Source organism: Nannospalax galili, unplaced genomic scaffold (genome assembly GCF_000622305.1).
Source record: "Nannospalax galili isolate Female #2095 unplaced genomic scaffold, S.galili_v1.0 scaffold35, whole genome shotgun sequence".
NCBI classification, from domain to species: domain Eukaryota; kingdom Metazoa; phylum Chordata; class Mammalia; order Rodentia; family Spalacidae; genus Nannospalax; species Nannospalax galili.
The window spans coordinates 63,512-80,883 of record NW_008336449.1 but is presented as its reverse complement, the minus strand read 5'-3'; the positions used below and the strand labels follow the sequence as shown (position 1 = coordinate 80,883).

Genomic DNA, 17,372 nt, shown 5'->3' with positions numbered 1-17,372 from the left:
CATTTGGTATCATTTGTTCTCTTGATCTTAGCCAGTTTGACTGGGGAAAGTGGAATCTTAAAGTGGTTTTAATTTGCATTTCCCTAATTACTAACGATGTTGAACACTTTTTAAGATGTTTCTTAGCCATCCTTATTTCTTCAAGAACTCTCTGTTTAGATCTTTAGCCCATCTTTTAATTGGGTCATTTGTTTTCTTAGTTGTTTTTTGAGTTCTTTATATATTCTGGATGTTAAACCTCTGTCAGATGTGTCACGGGTGAAGAATTTTTCCCACTCTGTGGGTTTTTTCTTCACTTTCTTTGAGTGTTTCTTTTGCTATACAGAAGCCTCTTAGTTTAATAAGGTCCCACTTGTTGATTGTTGACCTTAATTACTGAGCAACTGGTGTCCGAATTAAGAAGTCATTTCCTACACCTATATCTTGTCAGTGACTGCCAATGTTTTCTTCCAATAGTTTCGGGGTTTCCAGTTTTACATTGAGGTCTTTGATCCATTTGGAGTTGACTTTTGTACAAGGTGAAAGATAAGGATATAGTTTTATTCTTCTGCAGGTGGAGATCCAGTTTTGCCAGCACCATTTGTTGAAGATGCTGCCTTTCCTCCATTGTGTGTTCTTGGCACCTTTGTCAAATATCAGGTGGCTGAAATTACATGTATTTGTGTTTCGGTCTTCAATTATGTTCCATGGATCTAAGTATCTATTTTTGTGCCAATACCATGGTGTTTTTTAAAAAATGTTTATGTTTTATTTTATTTATTTATTTTATGCGTATGAGTGTATTGCCTGCACCCGGGTCGTGCAATGCTGTGGAGGTCAGAAGAGGGTTTTGGATTCCCCTGGAACTGGAGTTAAGGACGGTTTGTAGCCACCACGTGGGTGCTGGGAATCAAACCCAGGTCCTCTGCAAGAGCAGTCAGTGCTCTTAACCACTGAGCCATCTTTCCAGCCCCACCATGCTGTTTTTATGACTATAGCTCTGTAGTGTAGTTTGAGATCTTGTATAGTAATCTCCCCCAGCGTTGCTTTTTGTGCTCAGAGTTGCTTTGGCTGTCTAGGGTCTTTTGTGCTTCCATTTGATTTAAGGATTTTTTTTTTCTGATTCTGTGAACTATGTCCTGGGGATTTTTATTGGGATTGCATTGAATCTATATATTGCTTTTGGTAGACTAGTCATTTTCACAATATTAATTCTTACAATCCATGAGAGGTCCTTCCGTCTTCTGGTGTCTTCTCAATCTCTTTCTTTAAAGATTTAAAATTTTCACTGTAGAGATCGTTGATGTCTTTGGTCAGGTTTATTCCAAAATATTTTATTTGTTTTTGAGGTTATTTTGAATGGGAGGGTTTTCCTGTACTCTTTCTTTGATTGCTTATTATTGGTATATGGAAAGGCTACTAATTTTTGTAGATTAATTTTCTAAGCTGCCACTTTATTGAAAGTGTTGATCAGTTCTAGGAGTTTTCTGATGGAATTTTTGGGATCTCTTAGGTATAGTATCATACCATCTGAAAAAAGGGATAATTTGACCTCTTCTTTTCCAATTAGTACTCCTTTAATTTCCTTCTCTTGTCTTATTGCTCTAGCCAGACTTTCAAGCAGTATATTGAAAAGGAGTGGAGATAGTGGACATCCTTGTCTGGTTCTGTTTGACCTAATTTTATTTTATTTTATTTTATATTTTATTTTTGGTCTTTTTGAGACAGGGTCTCTCTGTAGCCCCAGCTGTCCTGGAACTCACTTTGTAGACCAGGCTGGCCTTGAACTCACAGAGATCTGCCTGCCTCTGCCTCCTGAGTGCTGGGATTAAAGGCGTGCACCACCATGCCCGGCTGTTTGACCTAATTTTAAAATTGATATTTTGTATGGCTGCTGAGGGAGGGAGAAACAGTTTTCTCCAGGGACTAGCTCCCTGAGAGGTTGTCTGATCCCAAATGGACAACCCTAACCACTGGTACACACGAGCACCACTTAATGGACTCAGTGCATTTTGATATATGTGTATTTATGCATATTTGTAAATGTATGTATGTATATGTAACAATAGTAATCAAAGAAGAGGACAAGAAATTGAGAGGTAGTAGGGTGACATAGGAATAATTGGTGGAAGATTGGGAAGGATAGAAATAATGCAAAGATAATCCTCATTTATGAAATTCTCAAAGATAAAAATTTAAATTATATAACTTCAGAACCCCCTAAATGAATATTTTGTATTAATTTTTTTTGTCTTTTTTGAGACAGTTCTCTCTGTAACTCTAGCTGGCCTGGAGCATACTATGTAGACCAGGCTGGCCTTGAGCTCACAGAGATCCGCCTGCCTCTGTCTCCCAAGTGCTGGAATTAAAGGCGTGCGCCATCATGCCTGGCCTTATTTTGTATTAATTTTAACAGCATTTTACATGTTCTAAAATCAAATTCTTTGGCTAACAGAAGATACTTAGATCATTTCTCCCATTCTGTGGGTCATCTTTTCACTTTTTTTTCCCTTGAGACAGGATCTGGCCTAGAACTCCTGATCCTCTTGCCTCAGCTTCCTGAATGCTGAGATTAGAGACATGCGCTGCCATACCCAGCCATATCTTACTTTTTGAAAAAAAATTACTTACTACGTTTATTTTGAGAAGGGGGTTGCATGCCATGGTACATTTGTGGAGGTCCTATGACAACTCGTGGAAGAGGGGTCTCTCGTACCATGTGTATCATGGGGTTTGAACTCAGGTGGTTATACTTGCCCGGGTGTACTTTTACCTGCTAAGCCATCTCACCTACCCTCTCTTACTTTTTTTTAATAGTTTCTTTTTTAAAGAAATATTTATTTTTTATTTATATATGTCTATTTTCAGTATGCCACATGTTTGAGGGTGCTCACAGAGGCCAGAAGAGGGTGTCAGATCCCCTGGAGCTGGAGTTACAGGCAGTTGTGAGCTGCATGTTGTGAGCTGCCTGACATGGGTTCTGGAAATTGAACTCTGGTCTTTTGGAAGAGCAGTAAGTGCTCTTAACTGCTGAGCCACTTTGCCAGTCCCATGATGGTGTTTTTAAGACACAAAAGTTTTAAATTTTAACTAGCCATAGTGGTGGCCTACACCTTTAATCCCAGTACTCAGGAGCCAGAGGCAAATGGATCTCTGTGAGACTGAGGCCAGCCTGGTCTACATGGTGAATTCCAGGCCAGCAGGGAGACCTGTCTCAAAATAATAATAATAATAATAATAATAATAATAATATAATAATAATAAATTTTGATGAAGCCCAGTTTACCTTTTTTTGTTTCTTTTTGTTGCCCATGATTTTGGTAATGTATCTAAGAATCCATTCCCAAATACAAAGTCTTACAGATTTGCCACTGTATTTTCTTCAAAGATTTTTATAGATTTAGTAACTACATTTACGTTTTGATCCATTTTCTTATATCCAGTATGGCAGGTAGTAGTTTTGCATCTAGAATGGTTGCAAATGCACTTGTCTTACCACTATGATTGAGAAGCCTGCTCTTTCCACCTGGAATGGCCTTGATATATTTTCAGAAACTACTTGACTGTTGATACATGGTTATATTTGAACTGATTTAATCTCTATCATCTCCTATGCTCCTATTTCCAGGGGTCAGTATTTGGATTATGAGAAGGAGGAAGTAGAAGCTCAACCAAGGCAGTGGAAGAAATATGACTTCCATTATGACAATGTGCTCTGGGCTCTGTTGACCCTATTCACTGTGTCCACTGGAGAGGGATGGCCCATGTGAGTTGCGTAGCTGATCATTGTAGCTAGTTAGGCAAAATGGGGAATTTAGACAGAGTTTGTTAGGTTGATCTGCTTCTAACCCTGTAATGAGGTCAGGTGTGGTACAAACAAGAGCCCTGTTTCTCGAGGGCAGAACTGAGTTCAATTCCTAAGATAGAGATATGAGCCTCATCTGAGGTATGGACTTGATCACTGTCCCTAATGTGCAGATGTGAGTTCTGTCCCTGAGGTATAGACATGAGCTCCATTCTTGAAGTACAGACAGCCCTGTTCTTGAGGTACAGATGTGAACTCTGTCCCTGAGGTGCAGTCTTGACCCTGTTCTGAGATGCAAACCTAAGCTCTATCCTTGAGATATAGGCCTGAGCCCTGTCCCTGAGTTGCGGTCCTGAGCCCTGTCCCTGAGATATAGACCTGAGCCCTGTCCCTGAGGTTCAGTCCTGAGCCCTGTCCCGGAGGTGTAGAGAAAAGTCCTGCTCTTGAGGTGCCTACTTGTGCCTTGTTCCTGAGGTACAGACCTAACGCCAACCCTGAGGTATAAACCAGAACCTGTCTTTGAAGTGCAGGCTTAAGTATTTTTTTTCCTTAATACAATATTAATCATCTTTCTGTCAAATCCTGAGCCAACCACTTTCCCCAGTTAATCATCTTTCTGTCAAACCCTGAGCCAACCACTTTCCCCAGACTTCCTGGGGAGGTACAGGAAAAGGAACATACAGGGCCGATGAGACATGGGAGACAGAAATATGGGAGATGGTGACAACTGTTTCACATGGCAAAGAAGATGAGAAAGGCCACAGTTAGGCAAAAGAGTTCCGTGGATAGCCTCCAAGAGGGCAAAGCCCAGAGTTGCATAGGAGAAGAGCTGTTGCTTCAATGATAAACATCCTGGCATAAACAATGATGAGACTCCCAAACACATTTCCACTCCCAGCCCCAGAGCCAGCCACCCCAGTTGTGGCAGCCCCAGACCCAATGAACTTGGCTCCTGTGTCAATGTCCCTCTAAATGGTGCTGGTTTGGAAGCTGTGGCTAGGGACGAGTGAGGTCAGGGGTCATGGGACTGCCAAGCTGCAGAGGCTTTCAGCTGCCAATGTCTCTAGTCAGTTTAACACAACTGTAGATAGAAGTCAACTCAGTAGCTGAGAGATACTCCTGATCAAGGAACAGGTAGAGATAAACTTGGAACAGGCATTCATTTTCAGGAGTCAAGGCAGGAGAGCTGCTCCCAGAGCAGAGAAGGAAGAGATGAGTTCCTTTTTTTTTTTTCTGGAGCTGAGGACTGAACCCAGGGCCTTGTGCTTGCTAGGTAAATGCTCTACCACTGAGCTAAATCCCCAACCCCAAGTTCCATTTCTTATATGCAGATATGAGCCCGATCCCTGACGTACAGACCCAAGCTCCCTTTGAAGCTCTCCTGAAGTCTGCTCTTCCCTTGTCTAGGGTGCTGAAACACTCTGTGGATGCCACCTATGAGGAGCAGGGACCAAGCCCTGGGTTCCGCATGGAGCTTTCCATCTTCTATGTGGTCTACTTTGTGGTCTTCCCTTTTTTCTTTGTCAACATCTTTGTGGCCTTGATCATTATCACCTTCCAGGAGCAGGGAGACAAGGTGATGTCTGAATGCAGCCTGGAGAAGAATGAGGTAGGTAGATGTGTGGGCTCCTGGGATATGGACAGTATGGTCAAGACTACCAGACTTTCCTTCTAAATATGTATGGCTCATGGCTAGCATAAGCAGGGTCTCTTCTTGTACACAGAGACTGTGTTGGTCAGTTCAGCCTACTTGGAGGAGGCTTGACTACCTCTACTGCCTTCTCTTATCTGGGCTTCCTGAAAAGGCATGGTGAGAAAGTGCCATTTGTACTGGGTAATGCTCTGAGTTCATGTGGTACTCCCTTTTCTCCCTGCAGAGGGCTTGCATTGACTTTGCAATCAGCGCCAAGCCCCTGACACGATACATGCCTCAAAACAAGCAGTCGTTCCAGTATAAGACGTGGACATTTGTGGTTTCTCCACCCTTTGAGTACTTCATTATGGCTATGATAGCCCTCAACACAGTGGTGCTGATGATGAAGGTATGTAGGGACTACCATGTACCTGCTGGGGTTGTTGTGTGACTTTTTCCTGGGGAGGCACAACACACACACATCTACCCACCTCAGATGGGGAAGCCCATGATAGACTGAAGTAAAGTCTAACTTGGTGAACAATGAATTTTTACTGGGGCTAGTAGCAGGAGTATGGATGAAGGGCTACTTACAGAAGCAAGGACAACCCAAATGCTGGCCGCATCACTGAAAAGCCTACCCCAACACAGGTGATGACTCATAAAAGTTGTAACCTTGGAACTCTGCATAACTTGCAGGCAGCTCAGCATATCTGAGTCTCCTCTGGCTAGTCAAGCTCCTTCTCCAACAGTTGTTTACTGTTTCTATAACCCTATGGAAGGGGCCCTCATGTATCTCAAGTTTCAACTTTCTCAGACATGTGAAGTTTATTTCTGGAGTCTCAAGAGCCTCTCCCATCCCTCCTAGAGGAAATGTTTCAATTTGAAGGATATTGCTGTACAACTTGGGTCAAAGTTCAATTCTGAGGTCCAGTGGGAGAGTCTCTCTTCTGCTGGCACATGCTGAAGCTGAGTGGCTGTCTGTCCTGGCCAGCACATGACGCCTGTGGGATTCTGTTCCCTTTTATTTGTAGCTGAGATGGTGAGAAGGTTCTGAAAGAATTGGGAAGAGCAAGGAGGGGTGATAGATGTGGATCTCTGTCTGCCCACTATGTAGATAGGAAGTTATAGTGGTTCCACTTGGGGTGTTGGGGCTAGTGCATCTTTAGCCATCAGCATTCATTTCTCTGAGCAGTTCTACGATGCACCCTATGAGTACGAGCTGATGCTGAAATGCCTGAACATTGTGTTCACATCCATGTTCTCCATGGAATGTATATTGAAGATCATCGCCTTTGGGGTGCTGGTATGTGCCTCGATGTTCTCTTTGCTTTTTGGTGACCTATTTTCTGGCGTCCCCTCTGTTGAATGACCTTTGGAGCTTCACTATTTGGAGCTGAGAATTCCCTGAGCCCCTGGAGCACTTTTGATGCTGTGGGTGTTCTAGGGAAGAGCTTTGACACTCTCAGCTGTTCAAGTTTTGCCCTGCCCTGCCTTAGGCTGGGAGTCATGCAAGGCATATTCTCCTTTCTGGACTTGTAGCTCTCAGTTCTGCATTTCCCCAGGCTGGAGATAGCTGCATGCTTGCTGTGGCATCTGCGGGTCACTGACCTTAACATTGAACATCTCCCTTGTCTCTAAATCTGTGGCCGCCACCTGCAGCTCCCTGCTTAGGTGAGCCTCTACCAGCTGCCATCACTGACTGTTCTCTTTTTCTTTAGAACTACTTCAGAGATGCCTGGAATGTCTTTGACTTTGTCACTGTGTTGGGAAGTATTACTGATATTTTAGTAACAGAGATTGCGGTAAGTACCGTTTTCTGTCCTTTGTCCAGGGTCCAAAGTTAATTTCTTCTAGAAGGGTTCCCTGTGGGTGTATCCCCAGGTCCCAGCTGTGTCTACCTTCTCCTGGGACCCTAGGAGCTCCAGGACAGATGGCTGCTACTCTCCAGAGGTGGAGTTGGAGGACTAGGTGTAAGTGTTCTGGCATAAGGAACTAGTTCTCAGAGGTCTCAGGTTGGTGGCTTAAGAATCTCCTGGAGCTCCATGGTAACGACTCAGGAAGACATTAATCTTAAGACCTATATGTGTCTCATGGATATATTTAAGAATTTGGTGTCAAGAATACATAAATCCAGAAGGAATTTGTAACCCAGGAAGAATTTATATTTTTTAAATCTGTTTCTCTACTTGGAGGTATTCATATCAAACACATATGGACTATATTAAATTGACCAATGCTGAGGCATAAACTCAACAGATTTAAAAGATTAGAATAATAAGCGACATTTTTTTAGTGTAACATATTGAATTGGAAACATAGAAAATCTCATCTCTAGGAGCAGCTGCTGAAATGAAGATTCATGTAAAAGTTACTTCTTTTTATAATAAAATATTTTATTTTTATGTGTATCAGTGTATTGCCTACATGTAAGTGCACTCATGTCGTGCAATGCCTGTAGAGATCAGAAGAGAGTGTCCAATTTCCCTGGAACTGGAGTTATAAATGATTGTTAGCCACCATTTGGGTGCTAGGAATCGAACCTGGATCCTCTCCAAGAATAGTGTTCTTCACCACTGAGCCATCTCTCCAGCCCTAAAAGTTACTTCTTAAGAAGAAAAATCAGAGATTAGCTGGGAAATGGCTATAATCGTGTCTGGGGAAAGATATGGGTCATCTCTAGGGGACCTTTGAGATGGGGCAGGTCCCCTCTCAAGAGATATCGTAGCAGTAAAAGGAAACTGCAAGATTTTACCTCTGTACTGCTCAGGGCTAAGGGCTGCACCAGGGTTAGTCTGTAGCCCCTGGTAGCCCTGAATGCATGTGTGTGGGTGAAAGTGGGCTTTGGCTGCCTTTGCTGTTGTGCTGAGACACACTGGTGCCATTGTCACAGGAGCATTCTGGAGTGTAGGCTCTTGTCTGGCCTCACTTTGCCAACAGCTCATGTTGGTTGTGTAATACATTTTCTGACAGTACTTCCAGGTTCCTGGGAGATGGACTGGAACTCTCTGATGTGTTAGTTCTAACAGAGCTAATGCCATCATTGTGTCCTCTACCCACTTCTAGAGTCCCAGACTTGCTAGCTTCTGGTTCTTGTCCTGATGAAATTATTTTCTATGGACAAACCCTAGAATAATCAAAGTGTTTAGCAAGGTTGCTGAATGTAAGATTGCTCAAGTATGTCAGTTGCATTTCATTACAATCTTAGCCATCCTGGCCACAAACGTAACAAAATGTGAGTGCACTATCTCTATGTGAAAAATTACTAAGCTTAATTGAAAGACAGTGGAGAAGACTTACATAAATGGGGTTACATATCATGTTAATTGGTGTCAGTTTCATAGAATTACTGATTTTTCCAAATTGACATGCAGATTCAGTTAAATCACAATAAAAATACCAGTGCTTTTGTTTTTATTTATTTGCTTCAAAATTTTATAAGCTACTTTAAAAATGTATAAGAAAATACAGAAAACCTCAAGGGTGGAAGTAGTCAAGAAGATTGACAGGTGTGGCTATGTAGCTTGGGGTGGTCTGTCCCTGTTGGTAGTGAGAATTGCTGTAAAGCTGTGATAATGAAGACCATGTGAATTAGATTAGGGTTAGTGAGGTAATCAATGGAGAGAATCATGGGCCGAGAATTGGCACTCTGTTCTGTATAGAAACACAGTAAGACACATGGGATCATCTCATGGAACACCTCAGGAACTGATGTTTTAATAGTGCCAGAAATTTATGTCAGTTTGCAAGACAGATCGTCACCATTGGATTTTCCCAGAAACAGAATCTTAGACAATAGTTTGGCACAAATTGTTCATTTGGAAATTGATCCTGGGAATCCTGATAGGGAATGGTGAAGTGAGAGAGGGCAGAGTGGCCACCAACAGAAGGTGTGTTACTCAGTAGCTTATCACTGTGAGCCACTAGAGTTTACCTTGTAGAGAGCTCTGAGTGAGTGTAGATCATATCTGTCATTCTATCAAGTGATAAGGAAGTTGAAGTCTTCATCAACTACGGTTAATCACTAGCTGAAGACTTCTGGGGAGGGGGGATCAGGGACCATCCAACTTTTGGCACCTTCTAGCCTCAGAAACCCCCTAGGAAATAGGGGTTGCGAATAGATGAATCCAACACTGGGTTCTGGCCCTGAGAAGGTGAAGTCTGTGGGCCGTGTATGCTGCAGAACTTTCCTGCTGGGAACCAGGCTGTGGAACTATGAGAATCGACTGTGAGTGATGAAGTTAGAGCAGTGGATAGACCAGATGTGTGTGTGTGTGTGTGTGTGTGTGTGTGTGTGTGTGTGAAAGACAAGGCAAAAATGACATAAAATTTTGTTGCTTGAGCATTTGGGAAAATAGGTTGCTCTGAATAGAAATGGGAAAGAATCTGGTTGATGTAGTTAATGATATGAGTAGTCCAGGAACAGATTTGTTGTGGAAATTTGGGATTCAGTGGGACATGTTAGGTTTGAGTCTCCTGGTAGACTTCCCAGAGGAGTTGTCCAGTAGGCAGTTAGACAGACAGACCTGGAGTTTGGTGTGGAAAACTAGGCCAGTGATATAAAATTTGGAATAGTGAGCATATGAAATGGTATTAGGTCCCTAAGACAGAATGAGGTCAAGAAAGAATGAGCAACTAAGTCCTGGGACATTTCAGTAGTGATCAGGGAGATGAGCAATAGCCAGCAGAAGAGGGTTCCAAACAACAAAGACCTTCTAAGAGTAAGAAAATGAAAAAACGAGCAGAAGGTACGATTGGGCATTTTACAAATTAGAAAACATAAATGGCCAATTCACACAGGAAAAGATGCTCGACCTCATTTGTAATCAGAGAAGTACACACTGAAATGGTATTGAGATGCCATTTTAAACCAACTAGTCTGGAAATTCTAAAGCCAAGTAAGACAAGGACATAGGCCACCTAGAACTCTTACACAGTTGTAACTGGTCTAGCCTGTGTGGAAAAATGTGTAGAACCTAGAAAGTTGGTGATATGCACATCTTCAACTGAGATCTTCATATGGCTGCTATATCAGTGCAGAGATATCTAAGCACCTATCAGCTGTGGAACATGTCACCTGTTGGAGGTATTAACATAGTGATAACAGTGGCGCAGATACCTAGGTGGCAGCCACATCAGTATGGATGCTTCTCAGAAGGTGACTGCTCATTGTTAGAGCCATGTTTGAACAACTCAAAGGTTGCACAAGCCACCACTGCAAAGGCCAAGAACAGGCAAGCACATAGTGTGTCTCAAGAATTTATGATAAAAGTGTAAGGACAAACAATTATTGACAAAAATTAAAGATGGGTGCCACATTTAGATATCAGCAGGGGAAATAGGAAGAATTCAGAAGTGATAGTGATGCTTATGCTTTTTAAGCTGAGTAGTAAATATAGAGATTTAAATTTTTTTCTAATTAATGTATATAGATTTGTTTGTATGTATGATATATTTCATGGTTTTAAATACTAGTAATATAATTCCAAGCAGAAAAACTGAAACTTGCTGTTTAAACAGAAAATGCAAGGTGGTTTTGTTCTGCTGGTTCCTGTGTTATAGAAATGCCAAGGTAACTGCCCATCACAGTGCATCTTACCTAGGAATATTAACACTGATGTAGTTTCTGAGGAGCAGGCTGACTCCTTTTCTGATACAGATGTGCTGCCTCCTTGAAAACAGGAATCTTTATTTACCCAAATAAAGTGATGCAAACATTAGGCTCCCAGTTGTAAGGATAGTGTCGGGGTGGGGGGAATTCTGCGTGTGTGCATCTCCTTTTTAAGAGAGAGACATGGACTCCTGATTGCTGAAAAGACCTAAGAATACGGGTACAGGGGGTGGAGAGAGGGCTCAGTGGTTAAGAGCACTGACTGCTCTTGCAGAGGACCTGGGTTCAATTTGTAGCACCCACGTGGCAGCTAACAACCATCCATAACTACAGTTCCAGGGGAACTCAGTGCCCTCTTCTGATATCCGCAGGCATTGCATGACATGGGTGCACTTACATACATACAGGCAATACATTCATACACATAAAATAAAAATAATAAATATTAAAAAAATAGAGGTGTAGGCAGGAACCGGGCACTGGCTGACATTACAGGTCTATAGCAATATGTTCCAAGCAGAGGTCTGCAGTGGAGCAGCAAAAATAACCAGGCATTCTGTCTCTCTGCCACTGGATGACTAGTCAGGGCAGCATGTGGTTGTGTCAGGCTTGGCCTGAAGCATCACAAGCCTTGGTGTCCAGCAGGACTGGTGGGAGGCTGAGAGGTTGCCCATTTTGGAAGTTCATATACATTTTGGCCGCTTGGTCTTGGAGCTCAGGTCATGAGTTCTGTTCTGCCTGGAAGAGAAAAGAGGAAAGGAAAGCCGTCATGTGAATTGGGCCATGTTCTGTTTTTTTGTTTTTCATTTGGAGTCACTTCATGCGTTTACTTTGCAAATGCACTTTTTTTCCTTAGGCAAAAATATGAGTGTCAGTTCCCATCCCCAACTTAAAAATTAATAGATTTTACAAGGGTCCCTAGAGAGAGGGCTCCAAGGGTGCATAAGACTGACATTGATTTCTTTGCCTGGAAATAAAAAAACTAAATGTTTGTGAGTCATCTTTGGATTTGCATTACAAACAAAAATGCAAATGGATACATATCACTGTCCAGCATAACCAATAGATTTAATAAAGACGCTTTGAATGGATGCACTTTTAAAAAGTATGTGGTTTAACAAAACTCTACATTTTCTAGTTAAGAATTTGGAGTTTGAGTTTTTGCTTGTGTTGATGACTCATTTCTCTTTTGTTTCCTGTTTTTGTTCTTGATTTACCTTAACCTACCTGCTGAATCACGCCATCCAACCAACATACAATGCGAAAACCCATGTCTCCGTCTGTATGTTGCACACCTGCTGCTCAAACCACCCCAAATTGTAAATAATATGCAAATAACCATCCATGAAAACATCACATATAGGAAACGGTTGGTTTCATGACTTTACAGTTCTTACACCTCCTTGCTCTGCTTGCTCTGCTCCTCTTCTCTTGTTTCTGGGGCTTCTGCCCATTGCTCTCTGAGGAGTGAACTGCACTTACTCACCTCTGGCCTCTTGGTACAGTCTTCAAACATCCCAGGGCCCAGTAGTGGTTTCTGAGGACCTTCCAGGAGCTGAATCTGGCACCTCTCTGATTGGAGGTAGGGGTTTCTGGGTAGCATAGTAGGAAGTGTCCAGGATAGATCCTTCTGCTGAGACTGCTTCCAACTTTAGAGGTTTTGCAGGATGCATTTGACCCTCATCCCCATGAAGCCATGGTTTCTGTTGCACATTATCTCTTTTCTGTTGTGTCTCTATAATGCCAACACACAAAGAGGGTTGCACGTTGCCCAAGTGGCATCTGGTTAAGACCCCAGTAGCATCCATCCTTCTTGGACAAACTTTTCCTTAGAGGGTCAGGGCTCAGGCACAAGGCTTAGGGAAGGGGTTGGAGACTGGAATTCCATGATTTGTAAGAGTTGTGTAGGGCCTGAGTAGGAGGGGTCTCTGCCTCAATGTAGCCAAGTACAGGGCTCCCTATCCATGTCCATCAGCAGCACATTACTCATCTGTGAGCATGCCTTGACCACGTTCCTGGGGACTGTAAGTACTACTAAGTCTCTTCCAGGTCCTTGGGGATTTTAAGAGGAGAGTAAGAGTTTGGTAGCAACTCAGCTTCAACTGCAGCTATGGAAATTCATTTTAAGGAGCAGATATTTGCTATTCCTGTTATTGAGACTGAATGCTTGTTATGCAGGTTTATAACTGGAACATAAAGAGTGAATTTTGAGGAGACACTGACACTGCAAAAATGCTTGTGCCATGTTTTCTGTATGACCTCCAAGCACGCCAGGCAGTGTCACCTCATTGTCCCTTGTTCTCTTTTTCATAGCACGACCACTTGATATGTAATTATTTGTACATCTCTCCCACTCTTTCCCTTTTAAAATCTGTCCCCAATAAAATGAAAGAGAATTGCCAGTTTAGGACTGCAGGACTTTGTGCCCTGGTATGGTGCATGACCAGCAGGTATCCACAGATCTGAGCTGGACGTTCAGGTGGCAAGTTGTCCCTGTTCTGTGACTAGCTAGAGGCTATGGTGGATTTGAATGCCAGGCCTTAGTCATGGTCTGGGGTCAGTCCCATCACCTTTGTTGGGGAGAGTCTTAAAATACTTAGTTAACTTTTTAAATCCTTTTTACAGTTATCTGTCATCACCTGGGTATGGATGCCTCTGGTGTTACGGACAAGGAGGTGGAGGCCGAAGGGTTAGGGATGGTTGTCCCCTCAAGGTTAGTCATCCTTACACTGACACTACGTGTGGCTCAGTGAAGTGGAAGAAGCAAGGACAATCTTGGTCTTAAAGTCACTGGAGGTTTTTCCTGTGCAGCAGAAACCATGGGCCCTGGGAAGATAGGTTAGGCATGTCCACCACCAGTGGGATGACCAAGCCAGAGGTGACAGTGCACAATGTGCAGCTATATACTTGCAGTTTTTTGCCATCCTGCATGTGATTGGCATGGTAGTGTCTAGCTCATCGCTCGGTGCTTGGGGCATTTGTGGCAGTCATTGCTATTTATCCTCATAGTTCTCCAGGGCTGCCTATCTATTGCCACCCATACCACTCTTGAGCACTCATGGAGCCCCCAAGAGAAAAATTTGGGAGGAGGAGTATGGGCCTGGGTCAACAAAGTAGAGGTAACCATCACTGAGTTTTATATTTCTGCCTTAGGTGGTCTAGATGAGCTGTCACAATGCCTCCCCACCTGCTCTGTTGTCTTCTGTCTTTCTTACAAGGAGCTTTTATTTTCCCTAAATCCTCAGGAAGTCTTCTATGCCAGGTACCTCAGTGCAGGGTACTTTGAGTTGGGCAGGTGTTGTGTTGTTATAATTCCTATCCCTTATATCCAGATGAGCAGATATTTTCAAAATGGAATCCCCGAGGGAGCCTGGCACTTACTTCCCTGCTTCCTCATCTTGGGCAAGGGTCTTTGACACTGAATATAATGATTCAGCTCACTCACATCTGCATGGCTTTGTCTGTCACTGAGACCCCTTATTCTAAGTGGGTTAGAGATCCACAGGCTTAGCTGTATCCTCTTCTCTGAGGCCAATATTTTCTCCCTTGCTAATTTGGACATAGTTTGGAGCACCTTTGTATCCACTGACCCTCCTGTACATTGTTTGAAATCAGTCCCACCTCTGTGGCTTCAATATCCTTCCCAGAGCCACCCTCAAGGTGGTTTGACCTCAAGGTACAAACCTTGAACACGCATGGACCATCCAGCAACCCTGCCACTGTGGTGAGAACCCAAAGATCTGTCCTTGAGAGTAGGAACATCAGACACTGCAGAAGTGTACTATAGAAGTAAGCGTGAAACCTGCCCCTCCACTGAATGCCTGCTCTGCCAGGATGGGCAGCCCTGGAGCATCTGCTCAGTCCGTGTGTGCATGCTCTGTCCTGCTCTACTGTCTCATTCAACATCTATATTCTCTTTTCTCTTTATTTGACAACTGAATCGTGCCAGTACAAATGTGTGTGAGCCTGAGCTGCTTGCGTATTTTAAAATGCCAAATGTCAGGAGGTTGCTCTCAGGTGATGGTATAGGCACCTGGTGTCAAAATATGCAGAAAACACCTGGCCCCACAGGTACTCCTATCTATGCATGGATACCTCCCCAGATCTATAACCCCCAAAAGGCTTACCAATAATTTAGGGTGCCTAGGCCAGGGAAACCCTCTCTCCCAGGTAATCTTTGGAGTCTAGGGTCTATTGATTTATCTTTGTGCTTGATTTTGGATCCTTGGTTGAGGGAGCAGTGCCAGATGTCCTGAGTTAAGAGCAGAGGCCTGTGAAATATGGGTGGTATGGGCAGGCAGCTCTGTGGTAAGTACAGCAGAATGACCATACCTCCCTGTTACAAGAATATCTGCCAATACCTGGAACAGCCCCAGAGAAGCCCGCCAGGGACCTACGCAGGCAGGGTTTTACTGATTGAGCCAGAGGGAAGATTGACTGCCATGCTCAGGCAGGAGGACTCCCTTCAAGAGTGCCTACTCAAGAGGTCCAGCACCTGGACAGCTTGGCTCTGTTCTTTGAGATGTTGCCAATGTTAGAGGCTCATAGGTGATCTCTTTCCAGCCCTACCTGGTAAGGAGTGGCTTTGGAGAGCTTCTCTTTTTGTCTCTCACTGTTGGGGAATGGCCCTAGTGTACAGGGAGTTTTCTCTGAATTGTTGCATGACAAGTGACTTGCCATGACAAACTTTATTTTTAGGGGGTGGGGTCGGGGGAGGAAAGGCCAACTGCTGCTTAAACTAGTAATTTCCTTTTAACCACATTTCTTTGGAGTTACAGGAACTTGGGGAGGGGTTGTGGGATGGAAGTAGCTTGCCTGCATTTTGGGGGAGAATATCCAAAGGTCAGAGAAAATCCTCTTCTTTGCAGAACAACTTCATCAACTTGAGCTTTCTCCGTCTCTTCCGAGCAGCACGGCTCATCAAGCTGCTTCGTCAGGGCTACACCATCCGCATCCTGCTGTGGACCTTCGTCCAGTCCTTCAAGGTAAAGCAGGGTTCCTGTAGTGGAGCTGGATGACTCCCTTCAAGCAAGCGTTTTCTGTCTCTTGTACATGCTTCTACTACCTGCACCCAGAGTGGCCCCTACTCTGGAAGGCCAAACGAGAGTAGAACATGTGCATCTCTTGGTTGGCGTCTGTTATCTAATGTAGTTTTTAAAGAGCGCCCTGTAGGTTATCTTGTTAATGTCTATAAAAACTCTGAGGTGGGTTTTATGACTTCAAGTCACAAAAGGCCAATTGCTGTTGGAAGGGCTCAGTGGTCAATGGGGTGGAGCTGGGCCAGGCTGAGGTTTGTGTGGCATCAGGTTACCCTGGAGCTGATTTGCTCATGTGTCTCCAGGCGCTGCCCTACGTGTGCCTTCTCATTGCCATGCTGTTCTTCATCTATGCCATCATCGGAATGCAGGTGGGTGCCAATGGCCCAGATTGGTTTGAATAATATAGGGCTCCTGTCTGCTGGGTCAAAAGGATATGGGTTAGGGGCTGGAAAGATGGCTCAGTGGTTAAGAGCATTGGCTGTTCTTGCAGAGGACCCAGGTTTAGTTCCCAGGACCCATAAGGAGGCTAACGACCAGTTGTAACTCCAGTTCCAGGGGATGTGACGCCTTCTTCTGGCCCCTGTGGGCATTACATGCATGGGTGTACTTACATACATACAGGCAAAACACTCAAACATATAAAAAATGAATCATCCAGAGCCGGGAGCATCACGACAGTGAAGTCGGTGGCTTGACTTTGCCTGGAGGTCGTGGAGGCGAGGCTCTTCAAGTCTGCAATTAAAAAAAAAATGGCCTCCAATAAAACTACACTGCGAAAAATGGGCAAGAAACAGAATGGAAAAAGTGAAAACGTTGAAGAGGCAGAGCCTGAAGAATTTATGGTAGAGAAAGTACTGGATCGACGTGTAGTGAATGGGAAGGTGGAGTATTTCCTGAAGTGGAAGGGATTTACAGATACTGATAATACTTGGGAACCTGAAGAAAATTTAGATTGTCCAGAGTTAATTGAAGCATTTCTTAATTCTCAAAAAGCTGGTAAAGGAAAAGATGGTACAAAAAATCTTTATCTGACAGTGAATCTGATGATAGCAAATCTAAGAAGAAAAGAGGCTTTGCCAGAGGTCTTGATCCTGAACGAATCATTGGTGCAACAGACAGCAGTGGAGAATTGATGTTTCTCATGAAATGGAAGGATTCAGATGAGGCTGACTTGGTGCTAGCCAAAGAGGCAAATGTGAAATGTCCTCCGATTGTAATTGCTTCTTATGAAGAGAGACTGACTTGGCATTCTTGTCCAGAAGATGAAGCTCAATAATTGTTGGCAATTATATATATATATATATA

The 17,372-nt window shown here is 43.5% G+C and overlaps 1 protein-coding gene and 2 pseudogenes across 1 annotated transcript in view; 2 read left to right on the top strand and 1 right to left on the bottom strand.

Annotated features, from left to right (window-relative positions):
- The window catches only part of Cacna1b (calcium voltage-gated channel subunit alpha1 B), a gene marked incomplete in the record, with an annotated part of 220,698 nt that overhangs the window by 161,613 nt on the left and 41,713 nt on the right, over positions 1 to 17,372 (top strand). The window contains 7 exon segments of the mRNA XM_029562551.1: positions 3,608 to 3,745; positions 5,192 to 5,393; positions 5,662 to 5,826; positions 6,613 to 6,723; positions 7,139 to 7,222; positions 15,897 to 16,013; positions 16,370 to 16,435. Of these exon segments, the coding sequence (XP_029418411.1) occupies positions 3,608 to 3,745; positions 5,192 to 5,393; positions 5,662 to 5,826; positions 6,613 to 6,723; positions 7,139 to 7,222; positions 15,897 to 16,013; positions 16,370 to 16,435 (883 nt within the window).
- Positions 4,517 to 4,984, bottom strand: LOC108490730 (annotated as a pseudogene).
- LOC103732577 lies at positions 16,735 to 17,349 on the top strand (annotated as a pseudogene).